The sequence below is a fragment of the Cucumis sativus genome, chromosome 6, assembly GCF_000004075.3.
Source record: "Cucumis sativus cultivar 9930 chromosome 6, Cucumber_9930_V3, whole genome shotgun sequence".
Taxonomy (NCBI): Eukaryota; Viridiplantae; Streptophyta; class Magnoliopsida; order Cucurbitales; family Cucurbitaceae; genus Cucumis; species Cucumis sativus.
In genome coordinates this window covers 24,332,071-24,354,898 of record NC_026660.2, presented here as the reverse complement: position 1 = coordinate 24,354,898, position 22,828 = coordinate 24,332,071, and the positions used below count along the sequence as shown (strand labels likewise).

General features: G+C 33.2%; 3 protein-coding genes across 5 annotated transcripts; all 3 read left to right on the top strand.

The window, feature by feature from the left end:
• Positions 1-3,428: 3,428 nt before the first annotated feature.
• LOC101207772 (WD repeat-containing protein 44) lies at positions 3,429-10,591 on the top strand. 3 transcript variants are annotated; one of them, XM_011659462.2, is made up of 9 exons: positions 3,429-3,579; positions 6,307-6,716; positions 7,071-8,081; positions 8,159-8,249; positions 8,341-8,498; positions 8,613-8,664; positions 8,760-8,839; positions 8,922-9,015; positions 9,535-10,591. In XM_011659462.2, the coding sequence occupies exons 3-9, from the start codon at positions 7,122-7,124 to the stop codon at positions 10,104-10,106; spliced, it is 2,007 nt and encodes a 668-aa protein (XP_011657764.1). In that variant the 5' UTR covers positions 3,429-3,579; positions 6,307-6,716; positions 7,071-7,121; the 3' UTR covers positions 10,107-10,591. The 3 variants fall into 3 exon arrangements, with proteins under 3 accessions (XP_011657764.1, XP_004148673.1, XP_011657765.1); XM_004148625.3 differs by lacking the exon at positions 3,429-3,579 and adding an exon at positions 4,350-5,056; XM_011659463.2 differs by lacking the exon at positions 3,429-3,579 and adding an exon at positions 5,073-6,219.
• Positions 10,592-11,822: 1,231 nt separating this feature from the next.
• On the top strand, positions 11,823-15,536 carry LOC101221565 (uridylate kinase). The gene is made up of 7 exons (XM_004148597.3): positions 11,823-12,257; positions 13,350-13,500; positions 13,599-13,652; positions 13,968-14,059; positions 14,400-14,626; positions 14,838-15,014; positions 15,146-15,536. The coding sequence occupies exons 1-7, from the start codon at positions 12,043-12,045 to the stop codon at positions 15,253-15,255; spliced, it is 1,026 nt and encodes a 341-aa protein (XP_004148645.1). The 5' UTR covers positions 11,823-12,042; the 3' UTR covers positions 15,256-15,536.
• Positions 15,537-16,663: 1,127 nt separating this feature from the next.
• Positions 16,664-20,910, top strand: LOC101221792 (50S ribosomal protein L17). The gene is made up of 6 exons (XM_004148598.3): positions 16,664-16,829; positions 16,907-16,961; positions 17,583-17,633; positions 19,410-19,501; positions 19,581-19,658; positions 19,919-20,910. The coding sequence occupies exons 1-6, from the start codon at positions 16,774-16,776 to the stop codon at positions 20,064-20,066; spliced, it is 480 nt and encodes a 159-aa protein (XP_004148646.1). The 5' UTR covers positions 16,664-16,773; the 3' UTR covers positions 20,067-20,910.
• The last annotated feature ends 1,918 nt before the right edge of the window (positions 20,911-22,828 follow it).

Sequence of the window (22,828 nt, the reverse complement as noted above, 5' to 3'; positions counted from 1 at the left end):
TTGATTATTAATTTTTTTCCCCATCTATATTAAAAATAAGAAATGAGACAAAGAAAACAGATGGGGAGCAGAAAAAAGGGGAAAAAAGGAAAGTTGTGAAATGGGTATTTGAATAATAATATGAATGATTCTTGGAGATCATTGCTTTTGAGAGAAATTGTTAAATTATTGAGAAATTTTCAGGTGGGTATGATTTGGTCAGGTGTTATTTGGAGAGAATATGATCAATTAGGTAGACTAAATATATATGAGCACATGTTCTCTCCCATATGAGTATAATGTTTTAGCTGTTAATCTCTAAAAAATAATGTTGATGAATGAAGCATACAAATCTTTGTAATCTTGAAATGAATTATATTAATTAAGAAGAGAGATGAGAAGAGAAAGAAAATGAAAGTTATGTATGGATGAGTGAGATCCAACAACAACAAAGAAATTGCCAGTGAGGCATAAAAAAGGCAAAGCAAATAGAAAATTAGAGAAAGAGAAATGATAGTTTTTGGTTGAAAAATGGACACCAAAGACATTTTCAATATGGTTTAATTATAAGGGAAGGGAAGGGAAGGATTAAAAAAAGAAATGAATGTTGGGATTTGGCAGAAAGTGCAAAATCCCAAAGTCAAAGGATTGAGAGGAAAGTCCAAGTAAGTGTTGAAGAGATACAAACAATAAGGCATGTGAAAGTGGGGAACTTTGCTTTTCTCTTTTCTTTTTTTCTTCTTCATATATAAAGTATTAACAATGAAACATGTCATTTCAATTAAGAACGAAGGCCATGCCCTCAACTGTTTCAATTCATTTATATATATATATATATACACACATATTGTGCTAAACATGTAGTTAATTTCTTCTTAAATATATCAATTTGTTGTCACACCTTTTCTCTTTCATTTTATATGCTCACAAATTGATTTTTCATACTATATATGCTTTCAACACATTATTATATTGTAAATTTAATACAATAGTTGTAATTTACGACATTTATAATACAAAACGAACATAGATTAGTTCAACATAAATTTGATATGTATCTATCGTTTCACTTGAGGTTGGAAGCTCAACACTTTATACCTCATAAATATTAACTAGGGATGAAACAGTATCAAAACTAATTGCATGTCATTCAGTGCAGTTTGTTTTATGTTGAAACTAGTTCTTATAAGGTTCAATTCGGTTTAATGTTTTATTTCGATTTTGAAATCGAACCAAACCGTTTCATTTAAAAAAATTAAAGAAAATTAAAAAAATGTTCATAAAGGTTTTGTTTTTAAAACTCGATTAAATATGTTGACTCGAGATCCACTGAGATCTAAAATAGAAAAATAAAATTTATAGAAATCAGTGTTTTGATAGTTCGAGATTGTCCGATATTCAAAACAAAAAGACAAATTTTATCGAACGGTATGAAATTTCTTGAGATTTAAATCAAACTGAAATCGAATCGTAATTTGAATTTTTGAGTGATTTTGTTGATAGCATAGGGTTAATTGAGAGGCTGAATTAGAGTAAAAATGAGAAATTGAATTTAGAAATAAGTGCATGACCAAAAGTGGAGAGATTGTTTAGTGTAAATAAGAAGTTGGGTAGCATACACATTATGTTTCAATTCAACGTGTGGTTTACAATATATATGGGTATATATATATATATATTATATATAAAAGAATCAATAAAGTTGTTTTTGGCAATTTCCAATGCTATTATTTCTTTTATTTTTATTATTGTTTTTGAACCTATTTGTGAAAAAAGAAAAAAAGAAAAAAAAAACATGAACATGAAGGTGGCTGTCCAAATCTTTATGTCTTTTTTTATTTATTGGTGAAAATGAAAAGTGGGAGAAATAAATCAGGTCCCATGAAATGTCACCATATCAATAGTAAGTCCATCCAAACTTTTTTCCTTTCTTTTCCCCTTCCATTTTAACAATTAATATCAAATCCATTCCAATTTCAAATTTAAATTATACCCTTGCTCCATAAAACTTTCATTCCCATTTCTTTCTTTATTGACTATCGCCTCTACGCTAATAAACGTTGATAGAAGTTTAGAAAATGATACATATCTTTATTGATCTAGGTTAACAAAAGGCTATCAATAGAGACTGATAAGTATTTATTAGTGCTTTGGTTACTACTTTTGTAAATAATTCCAATGTTCGATCTAAATCTCTTATTATTTAAATAATTAGTGGTTAAATTAAAATTAAGATTATCCACAAAAACGAAGTTGAAATTATTGTTTAGGAAAATGATGATATGGAAATGATCACAAAAATGTTTGGCAAAACCCCACCCGAGCAAAAAAGAAAAGAAAAAATCTAAATTTAAAATGGCATGTTCGGTAGGGAAAGGGAAAAAGATTTCCATTCATTTTTACTTTTTCAAAAAAACATTTAGAGAAATTTTCCCAACCTCACACTTCATCTATTATTATTATTATTTTCTCTTTTTCTTTAAAAAAAAGGGTTAAATCTTATTTTTATTATTTAAACAAATAAACTTTTCTACGTAATAAAGTATTTTCAATATTGAAAATAAGAAAAGAAAAAAAAACCCACAATATATGTGAGGAAATATCCTAATTCATCCAAATATCATTTGTAACATAGCCATGTGTTCGTACATACACATTTTAGGCAAACATGAAAGTCAATATCTAAGTATCAAACAATCAGTTTCAATATTATCTTTTATTGCTTTTTTTTTTATTATCATTATAAGAGTTACATTGTTAATTACTCTTTTCGTTGTATCGCATATCAAATAATATTTCTTATAAATAAAAATTATATCGTGAGCGATGATTCTTTTGCTTTAAATGATGATGGTATCGTGAGTGGTTTTTGGACCAAATGGCATAACTCACTTAAAATAAAAAGTAAAAATAATAAACCAAAGCAAATAACGGATTTAGTCGAGAGTTTGACCTAATTAACAAACCGAACATGCACCGACTCCTCCAACAAAAAAAAAAAAGAAGAAAAAGCATCATCTTATGATCAAAATAAAGTTAAGACTTAAATAAATTGATTGAGTTGAACCACACTCGAAATGAAGGAGTTGCCGTTTGATGGAGATTGAAGTCGAGAGTTGAGGCATAAGAGGTAGTAAATTTTTTTAACATTAACAATACAAACATAGGTAGCATGTAAGGACGAGATGGACATTGTGTGGCTCACTTGTGTTGAGAAGGTAAAAAAGAAAGAAAGAAAGAAAGTTAGTGTAATTATTAATGAAATTAAAAATGAAAGAAAAAGAAAAGAAAGAACAATAATAGGGAAGATTGAGAGAAGATATGCAACGAAGGAAAAGGTCCCATCCATTCCATTTCTCTATTACTCACTTTCTCTCTCCTCTTTTTTATTTCTTTTTTCATAAATCATTCAACATATAAATATTCCATCATCCTCCCCAAACTCATCCCCAAATTAAATTTTCATCTCTCTCTCTCTATTCTTCACTCTCTCCCTCTAAAACCCTTCACAAAAAAGTACCCTTTTTGGGAATTCTTAGTTCCATTTTCCTCATTCAGAACCCAAATTCTGCCATTCCTATATATATCTTCACAAACCAAGTTAGTCTCTCTCTCTCTCTCTTTTTTTCTCTCCTATGTAATATTTTTTACTTTCTCTCTCTAAAATCTCATATGGGCTTTTTCAATTATGAGCTTAATTCTCATTTCATCTCATAAGGTTTCAATTTTTATACATATTAATATGTTACATTTATGTGTTTTGGTTTAATCACTCTGTTCTTTTTATTGTTTATTTCATGAGAGAATGAAAGGAACATAGCACACTTCTATTTCTCCCACTAAATTTACAAACTTTTTTTTTGGGCCAGAAAGAAAATACATTATTGAGATGAACAGTGAAATGAAAATGAGAGAGAGAGAGAGAGAAGGAGGAATAAAAAAAAGTAAATAAATAAAAGTGGGGGGGGGGAAATAAGAACTTGTGATTGGGGATGCTGTTGCTAAACATATGATTCTAATAATTGAGACAGAATGATGCTGCATAATTTTAAAGCAACATTTTTCCATAAACTTTGTCCTTAAAAAAATTCACTAAATAATCTTTAACCAACCAATCAAAGTGCACAATTATGGGATCCTCTTTGGGATAAGAACCAAATAATAAACAATAAATAATATTTGAGGATAAAAATAATGCCCCCCTTTTTTTTTATCCTCCTAAAAAAAAAAAGTATTATTAAAAAATGGGGTTTTGTGTTTTGCTAACTTTGTATGGAGAATAAAACTTTTAGCTCTTTTTCCCTTGTCTTTATCTCTATATACACCATTCACTTATTATATTATTAGGATCTTGAAAATTCTAATATGACACCTACAAAATTTTCACCTCAAATATTTATTTTATGCTAAGTTTCAATTAACTAAAATATGTTTAGTGTATAGTTTCAATTATTAGAGGGTATTGGGAATTGGGTCAGGGCTAGAAATAGAATAATGAGTTGGGTTGAATGAAATGTTGTCATAAAGTTGTAACATTTACATAGAAATCGATTATTTATCTTTGTTAATTATTCTTTGTTTTGGAGGGATTACTTCTAACATTTTGATTGTTGTCTTGTCTGTGTTCTTTGAGGCATTCTTTTGCTTGTTATCGATATTGGGGGGTTGATTATAATGGGATTATGGTAAAGATTAGTCCGAAAATGTAATGGGGAAATCGAGGATTTAGGGATTTGGGGATTTTCTGTTTTGTGTTTTGTGAGGACAAGATGAGCGGTGGGTACGGATCATCGTGAATTTGGAAGCTTCGGAAAAAAGGGTTGTGTGTCAAAAACAGAGAGGAGATAGAAAAAGAAAAGAACCCTTCAAAATTTTCAATCTTATCTCACTGCTCCATAGTGAATAATATTTTAATCTCTGCCTCTTTTTTTTTTGGTTGTTCGTTCCCTATTTCTGGTGCTGTTTCTTTAAAGAAATGGACGCGGTACACTCAACTTCGATTCTTCCATATCTTGTCTGTATGAATCCAGAACCGTGTGAAGTTCGTAAACGAAGATGAGAGAGGACTGAAGATATGGTGATTCTTTTGTTTTCTTGTTTTCTGTTCTTGTTTACTGTCTTCATTGATCTGTTTCGGTTTGGATCTGTTGTCCCGTGAGTTTCTTCTTATGAATCTCATTCGTATTTCCAACCAACCCCTTTGAACTTGCGACATTTTTAGAAAGGAATAGCTAGTTTTCATCATTGTCTGTGAGATTTCTCTGTTTGGTAGAAGAAGGAAGGAAATATGGATCGATTTTGAGAGAATCTGGGGCTACTTCAAGCTCTATATCATGGAAATGGGAAATGGGAGAGACCCTTTTTCGATTCAGGTTTATATACTAAAAGGATGCAAGTAAATATATGAACCAATTAGAGAAAACCCACAAACCAATGTTCTTCTTACCTCCAAAAACATACCCAGAAACCAGAAAGAAGAGTCTATAGCTTGCCTAAACCATTGCATCTTAATTTTATGAACAAAAACATTTTTTCTGTTACACGAACCCCAATGAATTTATATCAGAGCTGATAAAAGAATGGCAGCTGAGAGAGACATATAGAAAGGTGAATTGATTGAGAGGCAGTTGTGGAGTTAAAAGGGAAAGGCCAAGTCCCAAGTGTTTGGTTTTAGGTAAATTAGGTTCGGGGTTCTTGTTGATTAGGAAGATGATTAGTTATAAACGTGTGTGTTTTGTGTTTGTTTTCTTGCTATGGCTAAAATGGTTTTAGAGCATTACTAGATATGGTTTGTGGCTGTAGCAGACGGAGCTTTCTCAGGCCTTCTGTGTTTGCTTCTCTTTTCGCCATCTCTTATTTATATTGCTGTAATTTGTCTCCATTAAATGCTTCTTTTCGAAGCACTCAAAAAGGCTATTATATTTATAATGATGCTGAGCTGAACCCAACTGTTTTTTTTCTTCTTCTTTTCTTTTCAACTTTTGATAATTTAATTGCTTAAATCTCTCTTTACTCTCTACTGGGTCTTTGGAATTTGGCTTTATTTGAATGTTTCTTGTAATTTTCCCATCTGGGTTTGGCTTGAATTGTTCATTAGTTAGGTTTTTCCATTGAATCATCTCCATTAAATCAGCTTCATTTCTGAGAAACCTCACGATCTAATCATATTTTCAAGTGTGAACCCTTCATTTGAGCTGTCATGTACTTCCTGTACTCGAAACTTCAATACTCTAACTTGATGTAATTTAACTCTCCTTCATATTTATATGTGTGTGTATATGAATACCCATTTTATCGGTTGCTTACATAGATTAGTGTGCTTTGCAGATAAGTAGGCGAGCACAGAGTGGCTGCAGAAGCAAAACAACAGCCACAGGCTTCTGTTTATCGGACCGCGCCGCTCTTGTTTGTCGCTCGTGCGCTTACAATTTCGAACACAGATCTCGAGGCTCTTTTCCTCTTCGCTACAACAACTGACATCTGTTTTGCTTTTACCCCAATTCTTCTTTTTTTTCCCTTCCCCCGCCATTTTCTCTTATTTATGTAGAGACTGGTCTTTCCTCCCTCCATTGGACTTGAGCTCGATACAAAGAACTTGGGTTGGTTTTTTGGGTTTTTTTTATACTTTTCTAAAAGACGTGGCAATTGACTCTTGAGAAGTTTCATTTCATTAGCCATATTCTTAGCCGGGTCGGTGACACTGTTGAATTTTGCTGTTGCTTTGCGGTGATCTCGAGGTATAGCCTTCGAACCTTGCTTCCTTGGGTTGTGATTCCTGTATTTGATTATTCCCATCACTTCCTCTTATTTTGGCTCCATTTTTCTTTCTTTAATCTAAAGTCGTGTGAACTAATTGGACATAAAAATTTTAGAACATGCAAAAACCAGTGTCTTTGGTACATTCCTGAGGTTGGTAGTTGAGTTGGTCTTCTGCACATAAAATTATTTGTATATTATATTTCTGCCGACTCATTTGTTGTAGACCATGTTCAGTGTTTAGTATATTATTACTGAGTAAAACTCGGGCCGTGATAATTGGATTACGTGCATATTAAAGTAGTTGCTGAGTTTTTTCCTTTTCTCTCTTGTAGAATTGTTAAGTGTTTGGCCTTTGATGTGGAATACTGCTCCTCAAACAAGACATGCTGAGCTCTGATGGAGATGCAGATGTTTTCTTTGACTCAGAAGATTACTTGCCATTAGAGGAGTCTTTGGTAGCTGAAGAAGCTGATTTCAGCAAGTTAGGATATGAAATATGGATGAGTGAACCTCAGAGCATTAAGAAGAGAAGGGAACGGTTTCTTCAAGAAGTTGGTTTTGTTGATTTTGCATCTTCTAGTACTTGTGCACAGGATTCAGAGATTGAATCTAGTTGTTCATCAGAGAGGATGGAATTGGAGAGACTTACAGAGTGTAGTGGAGCTGTCTCAAGCTCTGACTATACACCGAGCTGTAATGTTGAAGAAAATGATTTAGTAGTATGTCACAATGAGATGCAAAGTGCTGAATTTGACAACGAGGCAACCAGTCGACTGTCTTCTGTTTCTGACTCCAGCTTTCGACGGCCCCAAGGTGAAGCTAATGTTGAAGCTTGCCAGGATGCTGATGTGGGTAAAAGGAAAATATTGACATGGTGGAAATCATTTAAGAACAAAGCAGCAAGACGAAGGAGTGCAGATTTTTCTCGGGAATCGGAATTGAATTCACCAAAATCCCAAAGTTGCAGAATGAAGGTCTATCAACACAAAAAGAGGTGTTCAGAATTTAGTGCATTGTATATGAGACAGCAGATTTGTGCACACAAGGGCTTGATTTGGACAATGAAGTTTAGTCCAGATGGTAAGTATTTAGCCAGCGGAGGAGAAGATGGAGTTGTACGCATTTGGCGTGTAACGTATGCAAATGCTTCTAGCGAGTTTTTAGCAGATGACGGAAATTATAATACCAAACCAAAAGAAGGGAAGTCTAGTTTCAGCAGCAAACCGTTGAGATTTGCCACCGTTGTCATTCCTGAAAAGGTTTTTCAGATCGATGAGTTGCCAATACAAGAACTCCATGGACATTCAAGTGATATCTTGGACATAGCTTGGTCTACTTCAAACGTAAGTTATTTATGACAACTGTTTGTTTTTTCTCAACTGTTAAAAGATATAAAGCTAACTACAATCTCTTCCTGCAGTGTCTTTTGTCATCCTCAAAGGATAAAACCGTACGCTTATGGCAAGTCAGTTCTGACCAATGTCTCAATGTTTTCCACCATAAAAATTATGGTTAGTTAATTTCTGCATCCGTTCAATCTGTTACTGTCTCTATTGTCTATTCTCTTTTCTAAATTGTTGTTACTTTCTCTATTGGGACCAGTGACTTGTGTCCAATTCAATCCAATGGATGAAAATTTTTTCGTCAGCGGCTCAATTGATGGCAAAATCCGGATATGGGGTGTCAAGAAGCAGCGTGTAGTTGATTGGGCTGATATCCGAGATGTAATTACCGCCGTATCTTATCGACCAGATGGGAAGGTGTGAATCATGAGCTCTCACAAAATGAATGTTTATGTCTTGGACCGTTAGTATGAGCTCTCACATATGCCATGTGCTGTGCTCTAATCATTCTTTCTTCTTCTATTTGAGCAGGGATTTGCTGTTGGTTCTATTACTGGCACTTGCCGTTTCTATGAAACATCAGGTACAAACCGTGGTGCATCCCTCATTACATCTTACTGTTTGCAGATGTTGCCTTTCAACCCCTTTACTGATTAAGATTTTTATGGCATTTTGTAGGTGATTATCTTCATCTGAGTGCACAGATCAATGTTCAAGGTAGAAAAAAAGCCTCGGGCAAAAGGATCACTGGCATTCAGGTTTTACTTAGAACTTTGTAGTTCCACCAAGAAAGTATTATCTTAAATACCATTGCCTCAACTTGAATGCCATTCTTTACAGTTTTTCCGGGAAAATTCTCAAAGAGTGATGATAACTTCAGAAGACTCTAAAGTACGGATATTCGAAGGAACGGAAATCATCCACAAATACAAAGGTATGGCTCATCAGAATTCATTCATTTTACTGGATAATTTGCCACAACAATCTCTGGCCTTCATCTAAAAGGAGTAAAATTTTCCGATAGGAAGCATTTTTATGCTCCAAAATCCACTTAAAAAAAATGATCAAATGATTTTTAACATTTCAAACTATTAAATGGATGTTTAATTGCTCAAATATCTCTACAATGACCAAATGTGAGTATTCAAATCTGCAAGCTGTCGTAGTGGGAGGGGGGGACTGCCTTTTGTTTATTCATTTGAATTATTCATAAATAGTGATTGATGGCCTTGAAACCCATATTTAAATATAAATTTAAAAAGTCCATTGCACCTGCACTGGACTTACAAAAGATCTGTTGGTAGGAAGGTGTGTTTCTCTCTCTTGATAGCTGTACATTGAGCTAGCTTTCACATTGCTAGGACTGGAATGAAGGCTAGAGATTTTAGGTGGCTTGCAGTTCATTGAATCTTTAAGGTCTAGATTCTTACCTGCTGGTTTTTGAAATATGTAGGTCTACCGAAGTCGGGGAGTCAGATGTCTGCTTCCTTTACGAAAAATGGAAAACATATAGTATCGGTCGGGGAGGACTCTCGTGTATATATGTGGAACTACGATAGCCTTTTCCTTCCGTCGTCAAAAGAAGCAAAATCTCAGCAGTCTTGTGAGCATTTCTTTTCTGATGGTGTGTCTGTTGCTATACCATGGTCTGGGGTTGGAACTGAACCAAACTGCTTCAGTAACAACCAAGCTCTGTTTTCAAATAGAAAGAATTACCAAAGGGCTGCTTCTTGGACAAGAGAGACGGACCGGTTTTCACTCAGTAATTGGTTCTCTGCTGATGGTCTGTTCCGAGGATCTGCAACATGGCCAGAAGAGAGACTGCCTCTCTGGGATTTACCAATTACTGAAGATGAAAATGGAAGCCTACAACACCATGATTGTCATCAAAAGAAACTAAATAGTCATCGTGATGCCCACAACGATGGATCTCAACTTGAAACATGGGGCCTTGTGATGGTCGTTGCTGGATTAGATGGAACTATAAAGACATTCCACAACTATGGATTGCCTATCAAGCTTTAGGAATTCAATTGAAGCTGTGCTTGAAATAGCTCACTTTCCATGAGCTTCCAAAAACAGAAGGCTGAGAAGGAGAAAACATGACATTTCATGTGGTTGATTCTTTTTTATCCTGTTTCCTAACAGAGCTATAGAGGAAAAGCCTATCTATTTGTTTATTTTTTTTAAAAAAAATGTATGTTTTTGAGGTCTGTGAAAGCTTGTAAATCTAAAGAGGCAGGCCACCATTTTTGATTGTTTAGTTTATTGTGAATATTACCTGCCAATGTAAATGAATTACACTTAGCAGATTTTTGGTCATTTGGGAGTTTTCTTACACTTCATAGTCAAAGTGTTTTATTTATCTTTTACCTTTTATACTCTAACGTGCATATGCTGCAGTTGGAAGAAAAATTGTATATCTGTTCATAATAAGTTGCCTTAACATAGGTAAAGATTATGTATTGAGAATTATGTTCCTTTAATTCATAAGTTTGCTTCCAGTTTAATCTCTGAAATTTTCTGTAATGTTGATAATAATCTAGAAACTCTGAAGTTCAATCTTAGTCAAATTCTACGTTTTCAATTTTTCTTTTCAGCTTTGTCTTTTAACTAGTTTTTCTTTTAAAAGAAAAATCAAGTGATTATCAAATGAGTTCGTTTTTGTGATTAATATAAATGTTCGAACATACAAGGTTGCTATACATTCTGACATGCCAGAATCTTTAGCTAATTAGATATATTATAATTGTGATTTACAAAGTTAATTAGATATATTATAATTGTCATTTACAAAGTTTGAAATTGATTATTATGTAATTTATATAATAAATATTTTTTAATATATGCTATAGTAAATTATTCTTTAACAGTCTCCCATTTGATTGCGTAATATTCACTGGAAAAAAAAAAAGAATTTAACACTCTGACAAATGTTTAAGAAATTATTTGGTAAGTTTAACACGTAGAAGAATTGCTTTGCTTAATGCAATCCATTTTTGTGATATGAGAGAAAGAAGAGGAAGAAACCACAAATATCCACAAACAAAATGGAGAATAGTTAGATTTAATGGAAAGTTTATGGTGCTATTATTGATGCAGTTTTTGCAATTTTTATAAAATAAACAACATAACTAGTTGGTTAGATTTCAAATGTTGATCGAAAAAAACACACTAAGAAATAGTTACATTCTAACTTCAATTTTAACACACATAGATAGCCACATCGATTCACGTTTGTTGAATTATATTTGAGAAAGTACTCATAGTTAGAAATTCAATTCATACTCCACTAATAAATGAAACAAACAAACAATTTCAATTAAAAACGTAAGATTCATTTTCGAGTTGGAAACACAACATCTTAATCATCCAAACTAAAAGTTGAGAAAAAAATTGAGTAATATGAAAGTATTAGTATTTATGGTGAGTGACTTTGGCAAAAGTAAAATATTTATAAAATGAAAGTTATAATGTAAATCAATATAACATTTTGAAAAAATGGAATAATTATGTTTTTAAGTACAAATGGGAATAGGTGATTTGAATTTGGTGTTTTTTTATTCTCAGTTACCTATGGTGTGAATTGAGGTAAGGTGTTAGTAGAGAAAATGAGTCATTGCTAATCCTCCAACAAGAAGACATTGCAAATCAAAAGTATAATATAATGATGAAACGTGGACACATAGAGATCCGAGACTATCTTCAACCTCTGTGTGTATATATACACACACACACTAAAGCGGGAGATATTTTCTTTAAGAAAATGATGTTATCCGTTTCCCGGTGATAATCACTTCAAACAAAAACACACATAACCTTCAATTCCTCAACAAGGAGCTGAGTGCGAGACAGAACCCTAAACCCACTTTCACTTTGGCATTTGGTAGCCGATAGAGACGACAAAGGCGGCGTTTTTGGCTGGTGGGAGACAATAATCCTTCCTTCTTTGTTTCTTTTAATGGCAATTCCCACTTCTCTTATTCCCACTTTGTCTTTTGATACTATCTCTAGCTCTGCTTCTTATTCTTCTTCCTCCTTTTCATCGCAATATCTTATTCCCTTCAAGCCCCATTGCCTTGGTTTAAAGACTGATAACCCCACCTCAAATGGGTCGCTCATTGCTCACTCCTCCGCTCGCGGACTGGGTTCCACCTCTGCCCCTTTGAAACGGAGGTATCCATAATCCCGCCCCTGTTTTTTTTATTTATTATTATTCAATTTTATTATTCATTAATAATGATTTTTTCGTTGATAATTGCTCCGAACTTACGTGTCTGGAGATATGGAATGAAATAATGAACTAGTGATAATAATTTGTATATGGGAAAATTTTCGGTCTCTAATGTTGGTTTGTTTCGGTGTACTTGCATTGATAGTTTTGTTATTGTGAAGTAGAATGATTAGAGAAGTTCTTTTTCCTCTTGTGATGGTTTGAATGAGTGAAGGATTAGATGCTTCCCATTGTTTTGGAGATTGGGTTCTGCTTTTGCTGTTATTTTATGTGAGTGTTGGAGTTTCCTAGGATGCCAGGGAAATGATAACTTCAAGGAAGGAATGCTATTGTCTTTGTTCTTCTCAACCGAATAAACTACTTTGGCTTTGATTGGATATTCGTATAATTTCGTCTTCTTTTTTTAGAACATTAAACACAATACTGTGTTGATTGAGATTTCCTGTCACAAGGATTACTATGTATCCGTACATGAATCGTATTTTTCAAGTTCTGGACTTCAGATTTTGAACAACTCTTTAAACACAACAGTATGTTTGTGAAGCTTCTGAAGGAGAAATTTATTATATTCTCTATGAACATATGCATATGGTTTGTTGTGAAAGAAATGATAATGATTTCATCGATGGTTTAAAGATGACAAAATGCTGTTTTGTTTAAGAAGTCGATGATTGCACAAGTTTCAATTTTTCTCCCTTACCATATTGGTTATACCCTGTCATTTAGTTGGTTTTGTCAGTTAGCATTGAAAGCTGACTTATTGTTTTTAAGCTTTGGATTGCCCTCCTAATTGATTATGGAAAAGGTCATTTGCTCTTCCTAGGAACAATGGTGCTTTTTTAGATTCTAAAGCTAATCCGTACTTAATGGTGACCCTGTGCTTCAAGTTCTCGTGTTTTTTGGGTGTTGTCTTCTCTAAATGGATTCACTGTTTTCACTAACCTATGCTTCTCATGCTCTTGTGTAAATATATCTGGGCCTCTGGCATTTCTCGTAGTTTTTTCATTTATTTTATTATATTCTTTCTTCTCTAGCATGAAGCATCAAATATCATGTATATCTCCTGGTGGGATGACGATAAGTGAAGCTTCCATGTCCATGCCATCGTATAAATGGCGAAGAGTATTGCTTAAAGTAAGCGGTGAAGCACTTGCCGGTGATCGGTTGCAGAATATTGATCCAAAGGTTGGTGTTTGAAGGATGGCTTTGTGTTGCATGTATACTGTGCCCTTTTCATAATGTTTGACTTCTTGCATTTCTTTTGCGCCACTTTTTGTCTGCAGGTTACTATGGCTATTGCGAGGGAGGTTGCAGCTGTAACCCGTCTGGGCATTGAGGTAGCTCAACCTTTATATGCATACAAGATCCTTTTCTATATGATTCCTTGCCTAATTTCAATTGAATTTCGAATTATTTGTTTATTGTTTGGAGAGATACAAATCCATTGATGGACTATGACCAGCTTTCTTTCTTAACTCTCAAAAGAACCGAGTAAACAGGATTTCTAATTACTAGTGCACACCTTTTGCTTGTGGAGTAGGACAATGAATAGTGATGAACCTATTATCTTATTTTAGAGTAATGGAATTCTGAAGCCAATTCTTTTTCCTCGTTTGGTATGTGCAATCATTATGGATGGTGTTTTGTTTCAGGTTGCTATAGTAGTTGGTGGGGGCAACATTTTCCGTGGATCCTCGTGGGCTGGAAGTAGTGGTTTGGACCGTTCATCTGCTGATTACATTGGGTAATTTCCTTTGTACTATAGATTTCTGGAGTTTTTTGGTACCACATTTTGCTATTTATGCAAGTAACGTAAAAATTCACATTAAATGAAGATGGAATAGAAATATATCTCTATTAGGTTGAGTTCATGAAAGGATATCATACTTGTTAATCATATGAAAACAAGAACATACTCCACTCATGTTTTCCTTCCCATAAAATCCTGATATTTTCTATGGTACTGGACTTGGAAACTACCACCATTAGATATTTGACCAGTAATCTTTAGTATTAAGATTGTTTGGAGCATGTTGGTAGACATTGTGCATTACTGGTTTTGAAATTTTTGTTCTATATTTCAGGATGTTGGCAACAGTCATGAATGCTATATTTCTTCAAGCCACAATGGAGAGTATAGGCATTCCTACACGAGTGCAGACAGCATTTCGCATGTCTGAGGTTGCGGAGCCATATATTCGACGTAGGGCTGTGAGGCACTTGGAAAAAGGAAGAGTTGTGATCTTTGCAGCTGGTACAGGAAATCCGTTTTTCACTACAGATACTGCAGCAGCCCTCCGTTGTGCAGAAAGTGAGTCAAATTACATTAAGAGTCTGGTTGAAATGACTTTTTAAGTACTTAGAAGAAAAATATATGTAAATGATAAAAAAAATATTTTTAAATATTTAAAAAGTTATTCTAGACAGACCTCAAGTTTCTTACTTTAACTAATTACTAAAATGTGTTTGGTATTTGGCAATAAATTACCCCTATAACTCTGGCTTCCAAATTGTCTATCCAGTTAATGCTGAAGTTCTGCTGAAAGCGACAAATGTTGATGGGGTTTATGACGATGATCCGAGGCAAAACCCAAACGCACGTCTTCTTGAGACTCTTACGTACCAGGAGGTGACTTCGAAGGACCTTTCGGTGATGGACATGACAGCCATCACTCTATGCCAGGAAAACAACATTCCTGGTACGTATTGTTGTTTAATAATACAAATCGATGTTCTTCAAAATAATTGATAAAACAACAGAATGCAATATGAGCAGCTGACATTGGTTTACAGTAAACTGAAGTAACTACAATTTCGCTTCCGCTTGCAGTTGTTGTCTTCAATCTAACAAAACCAGACAACATCACAAAAGCCATAAAGGGCGAGAGAGTTGGAACGTTGATCGGTGGAACATGGAACTCAATGGTAGCAAGTACATGAAGGTGATTATTGTATGGGAAATCCATTCTGTAAGAGCTCATTAGTAGGGATTTGATAGGAGATTTAGGGCTATCTCTATATCTTTTCAAATTGATAGCTATCTTGAAATTATGAGATGATTTGTTCTGTAAATAACCTAGCGAAACTGAAACTGAAAGTTCAACTCTTCATTGATTGTTGAATGTATCAGATTTTGTTTTTGGAACAATTTCACATTCACTGTCTGTCAAGGTTTATTTCGCCTGCAGTCTGAGTTTAACATCTCCCATTTGTTTGTTGAAGGTATTAAAATCTTTCTATTTTTCTTTTTCCTTTTTTCTCCTCCCTTTTGGTAAGAATATCAATCAACTTTTAATGGCCGTAGAATTGTGTGGTTAGTTGGTGATTAATTGGAGATCTTAGTGTTTTAGAAACTTTGCTGTAACGGTACCTGTATAAATTTAGTGTTTAGTGTTTATGGCCATTTCTAAAAACAAAAACATACTTTTTGTTTTCAAATTTTTTCATGATTTTAGAAACAATAAATAAAAAATGTTTGTATGCTTAATTCTTTTAAAAAAGAAGACTCATCAACTATCAAGCATGGTTTAATTGTTATTTTATTACTTTTCAAAAATTTATATTAGTTTTGAATTTTTTTAGAAAAATTAACTTTATATTTGGTAATCATTTTTATATTTTCTGTTTTATTTTTTTTTATTAATTTTGTTTTCTGTTTTATTTTTTCTTTCTTACTAATTTTGTTATCACCGTATGATAACATATATTGATAACTTATTTTGTTTTCTGTTTTTAACACCAAAATGTATTTTTTTTTTCATTTTTATTTTTCTTCATATTTTTAACTTAACACACCTGTTATTTTAAAATTAATTTTCAAAAACAAAAAAGAAAACAGAAAACAAATGTGTTAGTAAAAAAGTGGTAAGATATAACATCTTTTCTATTTTTCATATAATTTATAATTCTAAACTAGTTTTATAATGTTTTAAATAGTTAAGATATTATAATTTTAAATAGACTGATCACTAGATTTTTGATATTATATATCTAATAGATGATTGATCAAACATGTAATTTTATACATTGTCTATAAAATTGTTTCAACCATAAACAATAAATTCAGTTAATCGTAATTATTATATTTAATAATAGACTACATCATTAGCATAAGTTTTACTATTTTTTTGGATTTATTTACAAGTGCACTAAATTATCATAGAGCTTAAAACGTACTAATATTCAAAAATTATAATAATTTAAAATAGATTACCGTTAATTACTATTCAAATTTACCCCATTATAAAAACAGGTGTTATAAGTTTTTTTTTTATCACTGTAAAATATATATATAAAAACCTATAATTAGGTTGAACACGTGGGTATTTATGGTTGGGCCTGACGCCGAATTTTGGAATTGGTCTACTTCGTTGCTTCAAAAACCCCGAAACGAAACCACAAGGGATCAGGGTTTTTCCATCTTCGAGCTCAGTCTTTGCTCTCTTTTCGCCATTAAGGATGACGAAGTTTAGGAAGCTTGGTCGACCTGCTGCACACCGGATGTCCATGCTCAGGTTCCTCATTTCTTACACCAACTATCCATTACGTTTTATTTCCCAATTTCTGAACGTCTTTTCTCTTCTTTTCGCAGAACAATGGTTTCTCAGTTGGTGAAGCACGAACGCATTGAGACTACTGTTGCTAAGGTATTCCTATCCCTCATTTCAACCCCCCCAATGACTTTCTGCTTATCATTCTGAGATCCCCATCTTCTACCTAACTGAATATGCCTTTTCCAAGTGATGAAATTTATCTGTATCCGAAATTTCCACTTTCAACTTTCCCTGTTTGGTTCATATTGTATCTTGGTTTATTCTGTGATCTTTGGATTTTTCATTAATCAATGAAATGGCTTCTATCCTAAAAAAAAAGAAAGAAAAAAATTGAAATTTTCCCTGTATCACAATGGTTACTATTTTTTTTTTAAAGGTAAGGTAATTTGTGGGTTTGTTACATTGTTCATGCGATATGTCTGGAGGCTTGATGTTTTGTATTGTCTAAATTGAGCTTACATTTTGATTTTTTTCCCCTATGATCCGAATTTAGAGTTTTGGTTAGTTAGATATATGTATGTTATCTCTTTTCCCTTGGTTTGCATCTTTTCTGTTCTTTCAAAATTTAACACCTAGCTTATTGTTGAAGGATATGTAGCATTCCTTGAGATCAAATAGATATTTTGGATTTCTAACATCTAAACTATTATGAATTTATGAGTTATGGCCATATTTTGAGCTTATTAATGCCATTTTCTTCCAACTTGTTTGAAGGCTAAAGAAGTTCGGCGACTTGCTGATAACATGGTTCAACTGGGAAAAGAGGTCCGTAGAAGTGTAACCAATTTGTTTTTCCTCTCAGTTTGTTGCTTTTGATTCTTTTTCTTCTTTTGGGGAGGGTGGGTTCTGCCTTCAAAATTTGATATTAGTTGGATACTAAGAATCACAGATCATTCAGTTTGGTTAACGTGCTTGACCGATACATATTAGACTCTCTGACACTTGTTAGACATGTATTAGAGGATTGGTAATGGTCGATATGTGTCAACATTAGTTGTACAAAGTTGATATTAATTCTTTGTTAAACATGTATTGAACACTTGTTAATTTAGCATACTTAATAGACACACAGTAAAATAGGACAAAAATTAATAAATTTTAAGTGTGAAATATATCAAACTTATTTTTAAGCATATAGGTCCACAAATTTATTGACTTTGAATTTTCAAGCTGGCAGAGACACTCGTAAAAAAGTGACATAAAAGGGAGTACATTTTAAATATGCGCGTACTTATCGTGTCTGTGTCCTAAGATTGTAAAATGTGGTGTATTTATGTGTGAGTTTCATGATGCCATACATTCTCATATGCATGTCCTATATCCATGCTTCTCAGGTGAGGTATTAAATTTGTAGATAAAGGACTAATTTGTAAATGAAAAGTAAACATGGTTCAAGATTTAGCTGATCTAAAATTAGTAACATGTAAAACTTTGCGGGAGAGAAGAAAGACAGGGCACGGAGATTAAGTTTGCATTAAATAATGCAGGAAGCTAATGATGGCATTGGGCACGGTCTTGATAAATATGCTTGCGGGTTTTGAGGGAAATAGGAGTGGCCTGCAACCAACATTGGAAGCTAAGCCAAATAAGAAATGAGGCGTGCATAATTAATAGGGTTTCTGGTATCCTGACCACTGAAATTCTGGCCAGGATGACGCCTTTATTTCAAATGTTTCTTAAGTCAGTATAAGTAATCCTCAAAAGATGGATACCAGAAATCAGCAATGGCACATCAATATGAGAAAGAAAGATCTTCAGAAGGAAGATTAGTTGGAACCATTTGAAAGTGAAAGAAGAGTGGTTTGAGGATCGCTGGATGTTATCGGGATTAAAGAGGAGTTTTAATTTCAGTGACACCCAATAATGTTTGAATTAAAATAATGGCTCTTCACCTAGGGGAATATAGTAGGTTTCGCTTCTGCTTACTCCTTTTTGCACTGAGGACATATTGTCATTTACTTCAAACTAGACATACTGGGATAGAAGGAAAACAATGAAATCAACCCACTAATAGAGTTGGTGTGATAGTTTAAACTCTATTACACCATAGACCGCGTGCAAAGATATTCTTACTATGTTTTGTTTCTGCAATGGGGCACTCTCAGAGGCACGAGAAGATCTGGTTCATCTGTTTTGGGAGTGCCAGTTTGCTCACCACCTTTGGAGTTGCTGTCTGCGAGCTTTTGGAGCTTGTTAGATTTAAATAAAGATGGTGGGGACCCGAATTTAGAAGGTGACTATGGTTCATAGGAGTTTTAGAGAGGTGGAGAGATTGGGCGGCAGTGTTTGGGAAGTAACTAATTTTGACTCCTCTTTGTGGGCGTTCGTCACCAAGTGTTTTTTAATGGTTCATGTTCTTTTGAACTGAAATCCTTGTAGTTTTTTTTTCTTGTTTTTTGTTGCCTTGTATATACTTTATATTTCTCCGTCAAAGCATGGTTTCTTATTAAGAAAAATAGGAACCTTTGCTTTGCTATTTTCTTTTTGATTCATAAAAGATAATATGCATGTTGTGACTTATTTTTTTTGTTTTCAATCTAGGGTACCCTTTCTGCTGCAAGGCGTGCTGCTGGTTTTGTAAGAGGAGATGCTGTCCTTCACAAACTATTCACAGAACTGGCTTATCGATACAAGTGAATCCCAAATCTACTAACCTCTATTTTATACTTTTATTTATTTATTATTAAATTGGATATATATCATGTTTAACAGAGATAGAACTGGTGGATATACAAGATTTCTGCGCACTCGTATACGTGTTGGTGATGCTGCACCAATGGCTTATATTGAGTAAGTGCTCATGATCGACAGCTGGGATAATTCTCCAGTGAACTGTAAAATATGAGTAATAGCTGATGTTTTTCTCTCATATTCAGTTATAAACAATTCTTGCTGTTGCAATTTTTAATTGATTATTTATGCTGTGGATACAGATTTTTAGTAGTAGGGAGGGAAATAAAGTCTAAAACACTAACATATTTGATGGCCTGCTCTCCATGAAAGTTGAATCAATTATATTAATTCGTTATTTCTCTATACTATTGACACAGATTTATTGATAGAGAAAATGAGCTCAGACAGTCAAAGCCTCCAAATCCTCCACCACCTCAGAGGCCTCCATTGGATCCATGGACTAGATCACGGCTTAGCAAGCAGTTCGCACCACCCAAAGAGATCAAATCCGACTCCGAAATCTAATACTTCATGTTTAACAATAAGGCTCCCCCCCAAGAAGTTCATCCCGCCACCACCCCCTCCAATTTGTTTTCCAAACTTCAGATGTAAACCAAACAAGTATAGACAATGCTTAAAGCTTTACCTCAAACAAAGAGTGTTTTTCAGCTCTCAAAGTTTACCATTTCTTGAAAATTCCATATACTGTTTCATCTATACAACATGACATCGGACCTTAAACTGACAAAGGCCGAGTCTCTCTCAAGTAGAATCTCAACTTATTCAAAAAATATATTATGTTTTAGGTAACTTTGGTTGAATATAGGTGAGGAAGAATGGTGATGGTGGATTGTGTATCTGTTGGAGTTGCAAATTTGGATCTTGCCCGTCTTGTCGACAGCCAGCAATTGCTTTGCAGCAGCAGCAAAATTTGGAGATAGGCTTCAAATATCCTGAACCAAGTATGAAACAGACTCCCTCCGAAATTTTCTATTACTATCATAGTACTTACTATTATCAGACACGTCATTAAGCAATAAGTTCATCTTTTTCATGATACTATAGTACTAAGAATTTTCTCCACCCAATCCATGTCTCCACGTGCATGCATTTTATGTCCATGTGTCAAATAGGTAGCCTGAAACTCACCTTGATTGCTTTGGAGGCAAGGAAAATTAGTGATTGTTGGTTCAGAGGAGAAAAGGAAAGGCGTCAGATTTGTTTTCCCTTTCCTTTTTTCTTTTATCAAAATTTGCTTCATTTATAATTCTTGAAAGTTAATGCATTTATCCCTATAATGTGTATTCTGGATATGGGAGTACTTTTAGTGAGGATTTCTTTAAAATTAATCCATTTGTCCCTTCAGAAACATATTGCATCTCTCCCTCTCCCATGTATTTTTTCCATAAAATATTTTTATTTTATTCTTTTTTTTGTTATTTATTTTTCTTTTTTCTTTTCAGAATCTTCATAAAAAATACAGCTTGGGTTGTACAGATGCTTTTAAGTTTAATCTACCAAGTTATTCTAATCTTGGCATTCTTTTTTTTTTGTGAGAAATCATAACTTTGTTGGGTGGTTTTTCATTTCAAAATTTAAGATAAAACTATATTTCTATTTTTTTTCAAAAATATTGTTTGAATATTTATTAATATTTTCAAACATAAAAAAATGAAAATTTTACTATTACATAAGTTTTTTTTTTTGAAAAATTATAATAATATTCATCACTATACCTATATTTTCCCTTAGACCTCATTTTAATTCTTATCGATCATAAAAAACATGAGTTTAACTCAATCCGACAATACCAATTTAACTTTTAAAAGAAATAGTTACAAAAATCTATAAACTTGCCAACTCAAAATTTGTAAAACCAATGTTCTAATAAAACGTTTCTTTTTTAATATTTTAATAACTGTTTTGTTTCTGTTCAATTTCACTATTGTACCTCCCCATGCTAACAATTGATTCAAATGAAATTTAAAAATTAAAACAAAATTTTAACTTTTTTTTTATATGTTTTTCAAAATTTGACTCGTAACTATTCTAAACATATTTATAAAATAGTTAATAAACTTATGAACTTGTTGGTATAAGCTTAATTTCTTTTTTTATTTAAAAGAAAAAAAAGAACCCAAAGGATTTTCAAGCTGGCTTGATTGATCTTCTTCCATTGTTGATTAACATGTGTTTGACAAACTTACAAAAGAGATAGAGCGTGGTACAAAGAGAAATTGAAAGCAAAAATAATAAGTAAAAGTTGATCTTTTATAAAACTTTTAGGATCAAAACGTACCTCTCGATCCTACAAGGTTCAAAATGAAGCAAAAATCTTAAGTCTACTAAAATGGGTCATGATCCAATACTACATAGATGAAAGAAGAAAGAACTAGTATTTAAACTTGAATAATAAAAAGTATTTAAACTTGGGTGAGATAAATAATTGGAATAGGATAAGATTTGATAAGTAGTATTTGATAATTACAAAAAGTTGAGGATACCAAACCAAGCCGTTGATTGAATTGAAAAAGAAGAATGAAACGGAGAAGCAAAGCAGTGAGCAGCCTCTCTGGCTCTCTCTCACACACACAAACATACACAAAACACTCTCCAAACTCTTGCCTTTCCCTTGCTTTGCTTTGCTTTCAATTCAATCTTCAATATTCCATTTTTATCCTTCTTTTATTCGTTTTTTAAAATTATTTGTCATAAATAGATAAAAGAAAGTATTGGAAATATTATGTAATACGTAGCGATAGGTGCAAACAATCCCTCTCCCACCACCACCACCACCCTCACCATGCATGACGTCCATCACAAACAACCTTTCACAGTTATCTCTTTCCACGTCTCACTTTTCCGTTCATCCCATCACTTTTCGGGTTTAGTTTTAAGTTTTGCAAATATATTCAAATAAATCCACAAGAAATATTAAATTTTGACAAATTCGAAACATTAATGTACTTATCAACTTTTTGAATAGCAAGTGATTATCTTTGCCAGAAGGATTCATTTTTTTTTTCATTGAGATATTGACTGAGATTAATTATGAATATTAATGCTGGGAGTTAGGTGATGAAAGAGCCCTTAAACCTTATATATCAACTAGTAATCTCTTGTATTACTTTTTTCATAAGAAAAAATAAATAAAATTTAATATATATATGTGCCTGGGTATTTTTGTTTAATTATTTTCCCAAATATTTTCTTTTTTATTTCATCTGTGAAATTAAATTAGGTGCTAAAGTGTATATCCATCCCATTCTTGAAGTTATATGCCAACT

Excerpts from the sequence above, each read along its gene's own strand:
- LOC101207772 (XM_011659462.2), top strand. The coding sequence starts at position 7,122 with ATGCTGAGCTCTGATGGAGATGCAGATGTTTTCTTTGACTCAGAAGAT. Across the intron at positions 8,082-8,158 it reads TAGCTTGGTCTACTTCAAAC|TGTCTTTTGTCATCCTCAAA; the intron begins GTAAGTTATTTA and ends CTCTTCCTGCAG. Across the intron at positions 8,840-8,921 it reads AAAGGATCACTGGCATTCAG|TTTTTCCGGGAAAATTCTCA; the intron begins GTTTTACTTAGA and ends CATTCTTTACAG.
- LOC101221565 (XM_004148597.3), top strand. The coding sequence starts at position 12,043 with ATGGCAATTCCCACTTCTCTTATTCCCACTTTGTCTTTTGATACTATC. Across the intron at positions 13,501-13,598 it reads TGCAGAATATTGATCCAAAG|GTTACTATGGCTATTGCGAG; the intron begins GTTGGTGTTTGA and ends TTTTGTCTGCAG. Across the intron at positions 13,653-13,967 it reads TAACCCGTCTGGGCATTGAG|GTTGCTATAGTAGTTGGTGG; the intron begins GTAGCTCAACCT and ends GTTTTGTTTCAG.
- LOC101221792 (XM_004148598.3), top strand. The coding sequence starts at position 16,774 with ATGACGAAGTTTAGGAAGCTTGGTCGACCTGCTGCACACCGGATGTCC. Across the intron at positions 16,830-16,906 it reads CACCGGATGTCCATGCTCAG|AACAATGGTTTCTCAGTTGG; the intron begins GTTCCTCATTTC and ends TTCTTTTCGCAG. Across the intron at positions 17,634-19,409 it reads TGGTTCAACTGGGAAAAGAG|GGTACCCTTTCTGCTGCAAG; the intron begins GTCCGTAGAAGT and ends TTTTCAATCTAG.